The 14,812-nt window shown below is 30.8% G+C and overlaps 2 protein-coding genes across 2 annotated transcripts in view; one reads left to right on the forward strand and one right to left on the reverse strand.

The window, feature by feature from the left end:
- Positions 1 to 102: 102 nt before the first annotated feature.
- On the forward strand, positions 103 to 13,738 carry Vps13B (vacuolar protein sorting 13B). Its single transcript, XM_017898933.1, has 31 exons — positions 103 to 189; positions 277 to 454; positions 530 to 614; positions 688 to 863; positions 939 to 1,042; positions 1,111 to 1,360; positions 1,432 to 1,616; positions 1,708 to 1,917; positions 1,990 to 2,131; positions 2,205 to 2,322; positions 2,416 to 2,558; positions 2,630 to 2,802; positions 2,891 to 3,067; positions 3,144 to 3,432; positions 3,515 to 3,677; positions 3,745 to 4,129; positions 4,252 to 4,387; positions 4,462 to 4,629; positions 4,684 to 4,907; positions 5,008 to 5,227; positions 5,292 to 5,496; positions 5,568 to 5,745; positions 5,806 to 7,929; positions 8,012 to 8,107; positions 8,193 to 11,751; positions 11,835 to 12,239; positions 12,304 to 12,480; positions 12,581 to 12,751; positions 12,816 to 13,009; positions 13,084 to 13,422; positions 13,508 to 13,738. Exons 1-31 carry the CDS (start codon positions 103 to 105, stop codon positions 13,736 to 13,738), a joined length of 11,292 nt encoding a protein of 3,763 aa, XP_017754422.1.
- A 710-nt stretch (positions 13,739 to 14,448) lies between these two features.
- The window catches only part of LOC108546711 (RING finger protein 37), a 1,622-nt gene continuing 1,258 nt past the window's right edge, over positions 14,449 to 14,812 (reverse strand). The window contains exon 3 of the mRNA XM_017898934.1: positions 14,449 to 14,810. Coding sequence (XP_017754423.1) covers positions 14,449 to 14,810 — 362 coding nt within the window. The remainder of the gene's footprint in view (positions 14,811 to 14,812) is intronic.

Genomic DNA, 14,812 nt, shown 5'->3' on the forward strand with positions numbered 1-14,812 from the left:
ATAAATTGACAGATTGCAACATAGATTATTAAAACATTTTATATTTATATGAATTTATAAAACCTCTGAGAGCACGTAGAATATATTGAACTATCAGTCACAATGTTCAAATTGGAATCATATATAACGCCAGTCATTCTTAGTTATGTTGAAAAGTATGTGAAGAATTTTAAACCGGAACACTCTCAGGTATATTAATTATGTACATATAATTATGTCAGAAGGAATGCACATTTATTTTTCTTTTTGTGTGTATTATTTTATTTTGTATTGCAGGTTTCTTTATGGGGTGGTGATGCATCGTTTAGAAATCTTGATTTACGGCTGGAAGTTTTAGAAGAACAATTGAATCTTCCCTTTGTTTTTGTTAGTGGTCATATACATGAATTACTTATTCATGTTCCTTGGGTAAAAATAACTTCGGAACCAATTGTGATTACTATTAATACAATAGGTAAATATGAGAGAATGTGGCTCACAATTATAGCAGAATTATACGTATAAAAGAAAAAATTTTCATTTTCATTAGAGTGCATTTTAAAACTAAAAGATGATAATAAAGTTGAAACCAATTCTTCTTCTTTGCAAAGAAGGCAAGAGGAAGTGGTGACAATGTAAGTAATTCATAATTATTATTAAAATATATAATATTATAGATATCCTTGTTTAATGATATTTGATTTACAGGGAAAAAACACTACCTGGGTACATAAAAAGTATAGTAACAAAAGTTGTAAATAACATAACAATTAATTGTAATAACTTAATCCTAAAATATGTGGAAGAAGATATTGTTCTTAGTGTAAATGTCAGATTTTTAAGCATGCAAACTGTCGATAACAAATGGGAACCAGCACTTACTGGTATATATTTTGTGTAGAGTTTTTAAACATATGCAGTAATGTATTTTAAAATTATATTTAAATATATATTTTCAGATGTTCTTGCATATGAAGCTATGCTTAGGAAAGTTATTACTATTAAAGATCTAACATTATGTTTAGATAAAATGGACGCATCTGGAAAAATAGAAATATATCAGGTATTAATTATTTATTGACTATAAATTTTATACAATAGAATGTAAAAATATATAATTTTACCATTTAGGATCCTGTTTTATATCGATGTTTTATTGTGATACGTTTAATCATAAACTATCATAGTAATACTGCAAGAAAAGCTTCCATTACACGGTTAGATCTTTATTGTGAAAAAATGGAATTCAGTATAACAGAACAACAAGTACCAATGTTGCTTAGATTAGCTGCATTGATAATGGCTTTACAGACAAAACAATTTTCATCCAATAAAGAAAAGTCTTTAATCTCTGTAGAAGAAGGAGAAGACAGTACAGAAGGTATTTTTTTAATTTCAATCCATAAGAAGTACAACTGCATTTACATGTCTTGCTCTATGATCATTTTTTAGAGGATACAGATCATGTAAGTCGAGCTGCTGTAGATAATTCAGGTTGGGGTTGGGCTTGGAATATGTTATCATCTTTGTTACCTATTGATTGGGATGATGACTGGTCTGCAGAACAACAAATGGCTTATTCTGGACATACCATTCATTTAGTCATATATGTCCGATATGCGACTCTAACTTTTAAGGTATTTCTTTAAACATGAGAAATAATGTATAATATCACATTATGAGTACAGAATATTGTATTTATTTTTCTTTTTTTTTTTTCTTATACAGGCAGTCGAAACTGTTAAAGAACAATTGTTTTACAAATCTCGTAAGCTACGATATAAATCGTTTTTAACGGTAGAATTGAACCGTGTGGTAGTGGATACATTGCTTCAAGGAATTGCAATGACTAGTTTTCAAATTGGTATGGGATTCATACGCGTATATCCAAGAGGAACTTGTTGTTGTGGTCATCTTGAAGTAGTTGATGAGACACAAGTAATATTCGATAGTTTCTAAATATTTATTATTCAATTTAAAACAACTAATGTAATGAATAATTCTGTTTAGCCACCTTTATATTTAGTAGCTGGCAAGTTTTCTTATACTCCTTATATGGAAGATTCATTATTTGATTATAACTCAGTGGAAAATAAAGGGAAAAAACGAGAGTATAAACAAGGAATTTATTATTATTTACGTTCAGTTTCAGGTAACAATATTTCAAATTTATATTCATAATTTTTAATTTATACAGTTAAACATTCTTTTCAAAACATTTTTAGAAGAACAATTAATAGAACGATGTCCTGCATTTAGTATGGACTATGTCCATTGCATTCAATTGCCAGATGATATAACACCTGAAAAATTGTCAGAATTTGGATCTACTTTTGAGTATAGGTAACTAAACTAAACTAAGTTAATATTTTCATAAATAAATGATACATTAAAATAATAACTAAAATAAATTGAATTTCTATGTATCTCACCCAGCAATTTTCACGAAGAAAGAGTAATGAGATACATCATAGGTGATTTGACTATCAGATTATGTTCGGGTATCTTTCATCGTATCGAAACTATAAAGCAAGCTGCTGCAAATTACGATTACAATCCATATCTTATTACTAAACCAGGTATATTACATACAATTATAGTTATATTATATGAATAAAAATTATTTATTATATGATTAAAAAATTTTTAGATCCATTAGTAGATGAACTCCCACCAGTTACAGTGGAAGAATATAGAGCACTACGACATAATACACCTATGGTTGAGACAAAAGTAGTAATAGTGAAAGTGTCAATACAATTACAATTAGCAGATCATTCCATTACTGGACTACCACGACAAAGGAAGATTGTTGAAAATCGAGTAAGTAACAAGTGAACCACTATACATAAATATATAATAAATAATATTTACATTAATATTATTTATTCCTTTCATATTATTTTGCTAGACGACGCTTTTAACTCCTGCTCTTACAGACGATCCTTTCGTGAGCATTGAATGTGAAAAAGCAATAGCAAATATGCATCAACCTTTATACCCATTTAGGCTTGCAGCTTGTATATCCAAAGTACCTAATCGTATAACTGAGATGTTTACTAAGTGTCATAAAGTTATTACAATACAGGTAATGAAACATTTAATGCAGTGCATGAATAATTTTTTATTTCTTAGTTTGTAATAATAATAATACATTTAATTAGGTGATTGGAGCAAGAAGCCAACTTTACTTGACAAAAAATTGTCACACATCAATAATAATGCCTTACACTGTTGAATGCAAAATCAAAAAATTACTGTATCCACAATATTGGAAAGATGTTGATTTAATACATGAAATTTATACTGCACATATTGAGAGTATTACAATTACAGGAACAAAGGCAAAGTTAATGACTGCTGTATCTATCTTAACTTCAATTTTCGATAGTAATGATACAACTAATCCTCTTATATGTTCCTCTTTATTTAATGATGCTTGCCAAGAAACTAGTATGTTCTACACTATTTTACCAATTACTCAAAAATATTTAATTATTATATGATGCAATACTACATGATATAAATATTTTAGATCCTGTATATCTGGAATTGTTGTTAGAAAACATAAATTGCCAAAAGTTGTCGTCTTTAGTTACGATATCAAATGAACTAAACATAAGTTCGATAAAAATGTTTGCTCTAAATGAATCACAGCAAGCCTTTATATTTTCTGGACCAGAAAGTAATATTCACGGGTTCGTACCCTTTAAACAATTTGATTGTAAATAAACTCTATATTCATAGTAATTTTTTCTGTTTTAGTGATACAGAAAATAAATCACTACTATCGGCCGTAATACAATTTCCACAAAATGTTGAAAGGCAAACACATCCACCTTTGGTTTCTTTTCAAATGGCAGATATTAGGGCTTCACTTGATCCTTTACTTTTTAAGTGGCTGGAATATCGTGTTACATATTATAATTTGGGTACCTTATGTACAACGCGACCCGAAATGCAACATTTTGAAGGTGCGTCATCAGATACTGGTACAAAGAAAAAAACATTTCCCAATTTACACGAGAGTGTACATAGTTCATCAGATAAGGAAAAACGAAAATCAGTTATAACCACGGAAAAATCAAAGACTGTACAAAATGATGAAGTTCTAAAAAAACATGATTCTAAATCTGAAAATGAAAGACAGGTACATTACTTAATTATTTAAATGATAATGATAAAGTTTCAAGTAACGTTTATTAATATTAATATCTTTATATTTATTATTTTTGCAATTTTTTATTAGTTATAAAAATTAATCTGTAATAGAACTTACAGAATTTGGGAATATTGGTCAGATTAGCAGAACTGTATCCATGGTGGTGTGGTCTTGTGTTAAGTGGATGTATTGGACATATTGTTATTTACATACCATCAATTACAATGAGTGGTATTGGTGCATATGGTAAGCATACACACAAGTCTTATTTATTATATATTTATAATTTTTGTAATATTCATCTCCATTAATTAATTTAGGTATAGAAGAAGCTAAAGACAAAGCATTAAAAAATGATAATAGCTTACAAATATTGATAATAAAATTACCTTCTCTTCTTGTTCATTCATCTAACATGAATTTTGAATTACTTGCACCTTATCTCCAAAAACTACCAGTTAAATTACCAAACTCAATGTGGACGAATAGTAAGTATTTAAAAAAATATCAAGAAACATTATTTTTATAATCATTTATTTCAGAATTGCAAAGTTTCCCATGGACATTAAGCCTTGTTGATTTTCATTGTTATATGTTACAACAACAAACACAAAGAAACTTTATTAAAAAGATGTCATTAAATGCTACAGTTGCTCTTACAACTAAAATTGTGACATCTCAATCTGGAGAAAATACATTGAGTGCTTTAGGTGTTTGTGTCCACATTGATAATTCGCCTATTATTACTTCGATTTCTGAAGAACAGGTATTATAATAAAATTATTTTATGTTATACAATTAATATCCAAAAGACAAAATATTTATGTATTATTATATAAGTGTATAAATTACATTTTTATTTACAGGTAGTTTTTATGAATAAGATAATCTCAAATATTTTAAGCACATTGCGAGTTCCATCCAGTAATGATAAAAGTATCATACCTAGTACTCAAATAAATGCAGAAGCACAAGTAGTTCTTCCTCTCGTACCACAAACTCCATCTACACCCACACAATTACTATATCCTGAAGATACAACTACAAACTCAACTATTTCAACTTCAAAAGATGAAAGTACACAAGGTATTTAATAATAATTAAATTTATTTTTCACGCATTTTTATATATAATACTATACTTTTCATAGACACAGACGAACTAGTTTTAACAGCATGGATTCAGTGGACTATAACAAAAATAGCAATTAAATTGTATGTGATGGAAAAAGAAACTTTATCTTCATTAAAATTAGTTCTTGAATTAGAAGATATTATTACTTCTCTAGACTTGCAACCTGTTTATTTTAAATTAAAAAATAAAATTACCACAGCCACTATATTTCATTATACAAGGTAAATTTTTACATAAAAAAGTAATTTATACAATTTTACTCTAACTAACATTAAAAGCTGTTTTCTAACAGAGCACCGAGTTCCCTAACTTGGGACAGCGGTGAGTACGTAGGTGCAGTTCTTTGTGGAAGAGAGGATAGTTTAGAGAAAGGAGATGATTCTGGCTTTTTAAGTTTTACCCTTACTAGAGCAAAATCGGGAAATGTTCATACGCGATGGGGCACTTACAAACGGCACAAAAGTCAGAAGGTACATAACACTAAAAAATAATTAAATAATATTTTGATAATACTTTATTTTCTTTTAAAGTTCCAGAAAGATATAATAACAGAAACAAGCTTGTCTGCTAATAGTTATATTTCCGAAGTAGTTATAAAAATTCAAATGGTGGATATAATTTTACCGCTTACCATAGTTGGAATATATATGCAATTAATAAAGCCTTTTACATGTTTCTATCAATCTGTTGAAAAGGATGTAATTGAAAGTTCTGAACAAAATGTAACAACACGTTTAAACAGCATTACAAGCCTCGATAATGAAATGCTACCATTGATATATTTAGATTTTAAAGGGCTCAGACTGATGCTTCCAGTATCAAATATTACAAAATTGAAACCGCGGCATGATTTATTAATGATTCAGTTAGATGGAGTCCGTATCACTCCCCATGCAGAAAATCCAATTTGCAGAACACCATTAAGATTAGATATATATCAACTTGCAGCTCAAGCAAATATTTTAAGTATACCAGGGTCTGCTGTAGAAGATCGGCAATATCAAATTAATATAAAAAGTATATACGCACACACGACTACATGGAAAAATTATCAAATGACAATAAATAAAAAAATGTCTCAATCGTATTTATACACCATGAACGAAAATCCTGCATTAGAATGGAATAAACTTGGACACGGAAGTAGTTTAGAGCGGCAATTCTCCACGCTTCCTTTATTATCAAAATTCGATTTATGTTTAATCATTGCTCCACCTGTTCTGTTTAAACCAGATATTACAGTATGTGGAAGTGCAATTGAAGTAAATTGTATTACAGATATTGAAGTAACAATAAATTTAGATCAGATTCAATTGATTTCAATTCTGAATAATGAATTAAGAAATTTATTATTGGGAAGTTTTGAACAAAACGAAGATATAGCCACATATAACAATATAATACAGAAACCTCTTTCGACTATTGGAAGTATTAAACAAATTTCTTGGACAAAACAGTCTTCTGATGATATAGACATCGACATCACTAAAGATAGCGGTGTAGACTTCGAAACGTCCAGTGTAAATTCTACAATTATTGGCAAACCAATATCTTCAAATACTTCAGTACTTTTACCATTCGAATTTTTAGTAAACTGTGGAAAGATAACATTCGTACTTTATGATATTCATCAAGCAATCACGGAGTATGAAGTTGACATAAATGAAATTGAAGAAGATGAGGATGAAAGCCAGAAGCAGCCAATACTTTATGTAATGATTAATCAACCAAATATTTATTTTTCGCAACAGCATCCTTTACAAAAAATACAAATATCGTGTTTTGACATAACAATGGCACTTGGAGACAAAGATAATGAAGAGTTAATTTCAATACCAACAGAAAAGGATTTTAAAGTTTTTATGATAGAAACAAAAAATGGTGATTTACATCCAGATACAGGCATTCCCCCATCTTTTATAACAATGAAATATGAAAAAACTGTTGGAAAAAATCCTCAATTTTTTATAGATATGGGTAGACCTACAAAAATTTATTTTTCCTTATCAAGACTGAATCAAATGTACAGTATAAAGAATAAGATATTGTCATGTCTTATAAAACATGAAGTAATACCATCAGAACAATATGATAATGTGAAAACATCCTTAATAATGAAATTGAAAAAGATAAATTGTCCTGATGTGAATATTTGTACAAAACAAGTTGTACTATCTCTGAAAACCGATTCTGGTGCCGAAATAATAACCAGTGTAGCTTCGTTATCCGGAAATATTTCGTCTCTTCTAAGACCTGACAGAATATTTTCCAACATATCTATAGATTCTTTTATCGTATCAGCAATTCTTAATGGGAATATAAAAGTACTTTTAAATCCATGGTGCTGTAATATTACAGTGTGCTTGCTTTGGGAAACATGGTTAAACGTTGAGTCTGTTCCCCAAATACAAGTACAGGCAGACAGTGATAGTCTGTATTTAGATTTTGGACCAGAACAAATAAAGATCATAAAAAATGTTATGGAAGATTGTCAACTATTATTAAATGAATTTTCAAAATCACATGAATCACAGTATAGGAATAATGAAAAACAAATAGTCCTATCGACTGAGCAACATTATAAAGATGATCTTAAAGCAGGTGCATTCCAATTTGTTAATGGAAATGCAGATGAGCTTCCTTTCCCTTATCAAGTAAGTTTAGCAACATTTGTTTTTTAAATATAAATTTTAAAGAGTAATTTTATTTTTGTTTTGCTATTATTTAATTCATCAGGTAATATTTTTTACTTATCCCCAACAATCAATGGCTTGGAGATATCCACAACCAAGGACATTAACAAAAATACACGTATTCCCAGTTCCATTCGAAGTAAGTAGGACATTTTTCTCGGAAAAAAAATATTTTATCGAGACACAGAATTTATGATTTTACAAACATTTAAAATATTTTTTAGACACTGGATTCTAATAGTGGATATGTTGATAAAGTTTTTTGTGCTCTCGAATATTGGAGCGACTGCCATATGTCCTATCAACGATACGCCGATTTCTATCTATCAGAAACCGATTCCTATCGTTTAGAGTTACCTGAAAAAGCCCCAGCGAGAGCAGTAGCTTGTATATGGCGTGTAGTTCTGTTATCAAACAATAATCAACCTGTTTCTAAAACCATAATCTCAGCCCGAGTTCTTGCAGCTTGTTTACGCATTGATTCATACTTCAATTCTGCAATTATACCTAACATACAAGCTGCACTTAATATCGGCACCATTCATGTATCCATGTACAATCATATTAGTACAAATGCGTACAACAATTTACAACCACCCTTAAAATATTATACCTTGAAAGGTACAATACCCGAAACCCAGTGTTTTATAACTTTGGAGCATAAAGGAGCCATTCTTGTACTGAATAGATGGATAGACGGTTCGATGCTAATTGATATTGGCGGTATATTTGGAATACGTATACTAGATTATGGTCATTTAACCATGCAAGAAATATTAGATCCTCTAGAAGCAAGATTCCAATTATCTCTATCAGACAAAACTGATATGTCTTTCACATGCAGTCCATTTGTATTAAAATTGAGTCCAACGATTACTCATACGCTTATTGTTTCAATGCATTTATGGTATACATCCTTAGAAGAAGAAAACAAGACTATGATTTTATTCACACGCTATGTAGTAGCTAATGATAGCAATGTTCCTATCCTCTTTGGTCAAAGTGGTACAGGAGATAACGTATTATTAGAGAGCAGACAATGTACCTTTTATTCGTGGCGAAATATCGGCAACAAAATGCTACGAATAGCAATAGAAGAAAATATTTGGTTATGGAGTAAACCATTTTCTGTCGGTATAGATGGAACTCAAGCTGTTGAGTTTTGTAATTCTATCACAAAAGCATCAGCATTTGTAAGTGTTACGTCTCTTTCAGCTACTCAAAAGCTTGTAACATTTTCTGGTCAACTTATAATATCAAATCAATTAATCGATAACTTTGAAATGAAATTAGTTAAGTATGAAGCTGATGTTGAATCAAAGATATCTGTATTGAAAGATGTATATCCCGTTTCTGGCAAAACTCGACCACCATCTGTTATACTTGATGGAAATAAAAAAATGGCAATACGTTTACGATTCACTAATGTTCCAAATTTATCTTGGACAGGAGACATTCCTCTTCAACCTAATGCTAAGTGGGGGCAACCATGGCTTGTTAAAGTTCCATTACAAGAACGTGGGCAATTTTTAAGTATTTGGGTACGAATAATAACACAATCAATTCAGGACAAAATGAAAGTACTAGCTGTACTTAGTCCACTGTACATGATTCGTTCGCATTTACCAGTACCAGCTAGAGTACAAATGGACACACCTTCATTGAAAATATCTTTAAGCACAATGGTGAATGGTCGAGGTGAAAAACAGCAACTATATTGTCCTGGAACATTTGAACATTTTCACCAGTTAACATTTCAATTAGAAACTGGAGTTTCTACATCCAACCCGTATGTCCCATTATCATATAGTTCTGTAGATCAAAGAAAATTCTTTAGAAGGCCCGAAACCGAAGATATCGATGCTATTTTGCAAGACCTTGAAAAACAGAAGGATAAAAAAGAATGGCCCTTTCAGGAAGAAGAGCTTGAGGAATGGATATCAGCGGAACAACCGCAGACACATGTACAAGTGAAATATCAAGATGCTGGATTAGTCTCAAGTACTTTATTGTTAGAATTACAGCCTTGGTGTTTCATGTTGAATTCCATGGGATGTCATCTGTCTCTTGTATCAGAAGATATTGAACTTTGTCAGATTCCTCACTATGGGATTGTAACACCACCAAAATTGGAAGGTACATTCCACTTATGTGTCGGTATCGGTGATACATTTTACACGTCCCAAGCATTACAACTAGCTCGACTTGACTGGAGTCAAAGTTTCTATATGCTACGAATCGGTGGACTTATCCCTGTTGAAGGAAATATTAAATCATGCATAGATTGTGGGTCAAGTGTTTCCATCATGAGTATTAACTCCAGTATGCACGAGGATATGCGTCTTGTACGCATAATGAGTAGTCATGTTATTAGTAATTTAACATCTCAAGAACTATGCATTGCAACATTAGCAGTACATGAAGATGCAACCAAACTTGAATTGCCCAATGATCTCACTCTTTATAGTCTTAATATTTCACCATCTGAGGATCAGAAACAGGGTATCCCAATTACACAATGGTACACATTATACATGGAGGATATTGTAGAGCCTCTTGTACTTTATATATCTTTAAGCTTAGGCCACAAGTGGTCTTGTCCAATTCGAGTCGACCAAGGTATGAGTCATAAATGTGTTGCAATTCCAAATGGCTCTACCACCATGCCAGTAGTCATTACAATTCAAGAAGATAAAAGCACAACATATATAATGATTCACATTGATTATCATCCTCAATTGTTGATTGAAAATACCTGTGCTTTTAAAATTCTAGTGGGTCAAGCTAATGAAACAGCAGATGGAATATTACCAGATGCATCACACTTTACATGGATTTGTGAAATAGAAAGTAACGCAACGAGCCATTATTCCATTCCATCTATCAGTAATAGACTACCTGACGCACCGGTTACTAATGCATCGAATATATTACTGTTCTCTACTGTAACAAACATTCATTGCGATCAAATAACCAAAAGTAAAGAATTGCGATGGTCAAGAGGTATAAATTTATCCGCCATATCAAATGTGCCAATGGATCAGTATGTACGACTACCATCTTATGGTGATGTGAAATTAATCATGCAAAATCGTTGTTATACTACCTATATTAATATCGTACCAGTATCACAAGTAGAAGTGTCTGCAAAGGATATCAGAAGTCGACTTCTACGAAAAGAAAGCGACGCGAAAGATATAGAAACAATGCATGATAAATTTTCTACTAATCTAGATGATGATAAAGCAATCATAACTGTACAAAGTTCTGAAAGCTCGACTTCGGTAACATCTTTTTTCTCAGCTCAAGACGACACTGTATCTACAGAAGTTAAAACTTCCTCAGAGATAAATTTACACCATTTGATAACAGATATAGAAAAAGTAAAAGTTAATATGGGCAATGATGAAGAGAATAATTCTAGAGAAGGTTCTATGACCATTTGCCTTCGTGGGATTACCTTCATGATCATGCACGATATGAATGAAAATGCTCAAAAAATAGAAGTGGCTAGTTTATCTATGACCGATGTTGTAGTTGTTGTTACTGCAAAATCTAGTATTATAAATATACGAAATTTTATAGGCGATCTACAATTTGATAACCAACTATTCGATCAAGGAGGTTTTGATTTTCCAGTAGTATTAATTAGCCAAAGTCCTCTTGTTACAAAAGAAACAGCATTCTACACGAGCAGTTGTTTAATGAATAAGATAGAACAAATAAGAGAAAATTCGTTAATTGCAATTGATTATATATTAGAAGATCAAGGACAATTGATAGGTATTAATGTCTTTAAGCATGTAATAAGTTTCTTTCTCTTTTTTCTTCTTGTACAAACATTAATTTCGTCTTAATATTTTTAGCATTAAAAGATTTTTATTTAAAAATTGCTCCAATTAGTGCTTATATTGAAGATACATATATAACTCAATTACGTAATTATGCAACATCAATGGCACCACCTCAATTTTTGATACATGATGATGTAAAAAAAACAAGGACGTTAATTTCAACTATTGGGGTATTCATTCCTGATCACATAATGGTTGACGCGAAAATATTAAGTGCCCCATTAAGGCTACAAAATTTAAAAATAGAACCTGTGTCTATCTTATTAAGTGTTCATACTTCTGTACATTTATATGTAGCTTTAGATCATTCTCCTTTATATTTTGGTACTTTTGAAAAGAAGAATATTTTAACTACACCATATAGACTTGGTAATGCACTCACGATGCATTATTTATCTGGTGCTATATTTGGAGCAGGTATAAAGATCATTCCATTTTAATTTTTTTCATATCGATGAGATATAAATTTCCCGTGTTTTAGGATGGGTAGTAGGATCTTTAGAAATATTAGGTTCACCTGGAAGTTTAGCACAAGCTCTTGGTTCAGGACTTCGAGATTTTATTTCACTTCCATTTCAAGGCTTATTGCAAGGACCATGGGGCTTCATTGTTGGTATAACACATGGTTCTGCCAGCTTAATGAGACACGTTACAGCAGGTATGAACAGATATAAGTATTCACATCATATAATTGGAGCAATCCGCACTTATGTTTTAATTCATTTTTTATAATCCTATATTTAATTAAATTGATACAGGTACATTAAACTCTGTAACAAAACTAGCATCTAGCGTAGCACGAAATTTAGATCGCCTGACACTTGATGAAGAACATCTTCAACGCCAAGAAGAATCTCGAAGAATGCGTCCTCAAGGAATGGCACAAGGATTATACCAAGGCTTGACAGGGCTTGGAATGAGCCTTCTTGGTATATAAATATATCTTTTCTATTTATTACTCCATATTAATAAATCTTTATACTATGTTTATAGCTGCAGTTGCGGGTTTGGCTCATCATCCCTTACAACAAGTTTGGTCAGGAGAAATAACAACTAAAAGTCTTGTAACTGGTGTTGGACTTGGACTTGTCGGAGCAGTTACTAAACCTTTAAGCGGAGCTGCAGAATTAGTTGCATTAACAGGACAGGGATTACTTCAAGGAGCTGGCTGGAATTCTTTACCCTCAGTAAGAAGATACTTTTATAATACTTATTTTAAATGTTGTTAATAAATTAATTAATAATAAGTATATCTTTACAGCCTCGACAACGACCAATTGTTCAATACACGTCTGGAAATAATAATGCAACTATTAGATATGCTTGGTGGTTATTACCCTTACTTGAAAATAATCATGGAAATATTTTGCATGTTACTAATGCAGATTACATGATCCAGCAAGGCAATAGTCGTGCTATAACGTTAGTTTTAACACGACATGCATTGTTACTTGTTAATATGGCCGAAGATAACGTAGAGCGAATATTTTTATTAAAAGACCTAACAAGTGCCGATCATCATTTGGAATCAACAATATGTTTATACTGCTCTCCTGAGACGACACAAACTAATAGATCTGTATCTCCAGCGCCATATGAGGTATGATATGCATTTTATGATTGTTCTGTTATGTAGTGGAAAGACAATGTAATATTTATACATAATAAAATTTCTCTGTTAACAGATGGATCGAGAAATGCGAGCGCGAGTAGCAGAATATGTACGAACTAGTAGCACTGGCTTAGCTAGTGTTTCTACAAATAGTGATGTACAGTCCGATATTTTTGAGAATACTACTCCCAACTTCGATCGTACACTCACATTTTATGTTTCTCCAGATTCGCGTAATTATTTATTATCTTTATTCAACATTGCCAAGCGACAAAGCCAAGGTAGCGGATTTACAGTGTTATAATGAGGTAGATCATATTAAATTATTTTCTTTTATTCAAAAGTAAAAACGAAGCGTAATAAAGTGGAAAAGTAGTATTATATCTACAGTTTAAAAATTGTTTGAGAAGTATAACATACAAAACGTGTTCGAATTACGCGCGATCTGTATATACATATCTATGGCAATATTTTTCATTTTATTCCGAGTAATGAATTTAAATTTATGAATTTTTTCCCATAAGAATATCCTCTATTATATGTTGCACAGAGTAGAAATATGCACAATTTAAAAAGATGTTCTTACATAAAAAGCGCTTTTTCAATTTTTATATGAAAATTTATATAATAAACAATTGTCTACAAACTTTGTTTATTAACTGACATATATAATGTACATATCATAGAAAATTTAAGTATGATTGATACAGTTCAATCAATATGTATATTCTGTGCAGGTTTTCACATATTAAGTGTGAATGACATAAATAAGACTTGTAACATAACATATTTGGTAAAGGATAAATCCTTTGTGATTTAATATTTATTGTATCTTTATTATCATATATTTTTCATTATTATTTGCTTAATGTTTGATATGTATGAACTGAAATTCACAAAATGCAATAAAGAGTCAAAAATTTTATATATTTATTAAAAATTATCAATACATTTTATTTACAACGTTTCATGTAAAACTATCCCAACATAAATAACACAAGAAAATAAGTTAATTTATTCATAAATTCGTTTTATCTCGTTATTCTTGTAAGGTGTTTCACAAGATGTACATTGATTATTCTTAATAGATGTTAAGACTTTCCTACATAAAATATGTTTGCATGGAAGCTCATAAAAAATGCCATTAGGACAACAGGAACAAGTTGTTAATTTTGGACTTGGCTCATTTCTCTTTGGAATGTTATTAAAACGCTTTAAATTAGGTACATCTATATTAATATTAAAATCTTTTTCATTGTTAACTGTTAAATCCATTGAATCAGTAGAATTACTCTTCTTTTTATCTTCAGAATTTTTAGATACAGATACGCAAGAATTGGCAGTCAATTTTTTCTTTGCCGACTTAGGTACAGCAGGA

This window comes from Eufriesea mexicana, unplaced genomic scaffold (assembly GCF_001483705.2).
Source record: "Eufriesea mexicana isolate 0111107269 unplaced genomic scaffold, ASM148370v2 scaffold759, whole genome shotgun sequence".
In the NCBI taxonomy this organism is placed as follows: domain Eukaryota; kingdom Metazoa; phylum Arthropoda; class Insecta; order Hymenoptera; family Apidae; genus Eufriesea; species Eufriesea mexicana.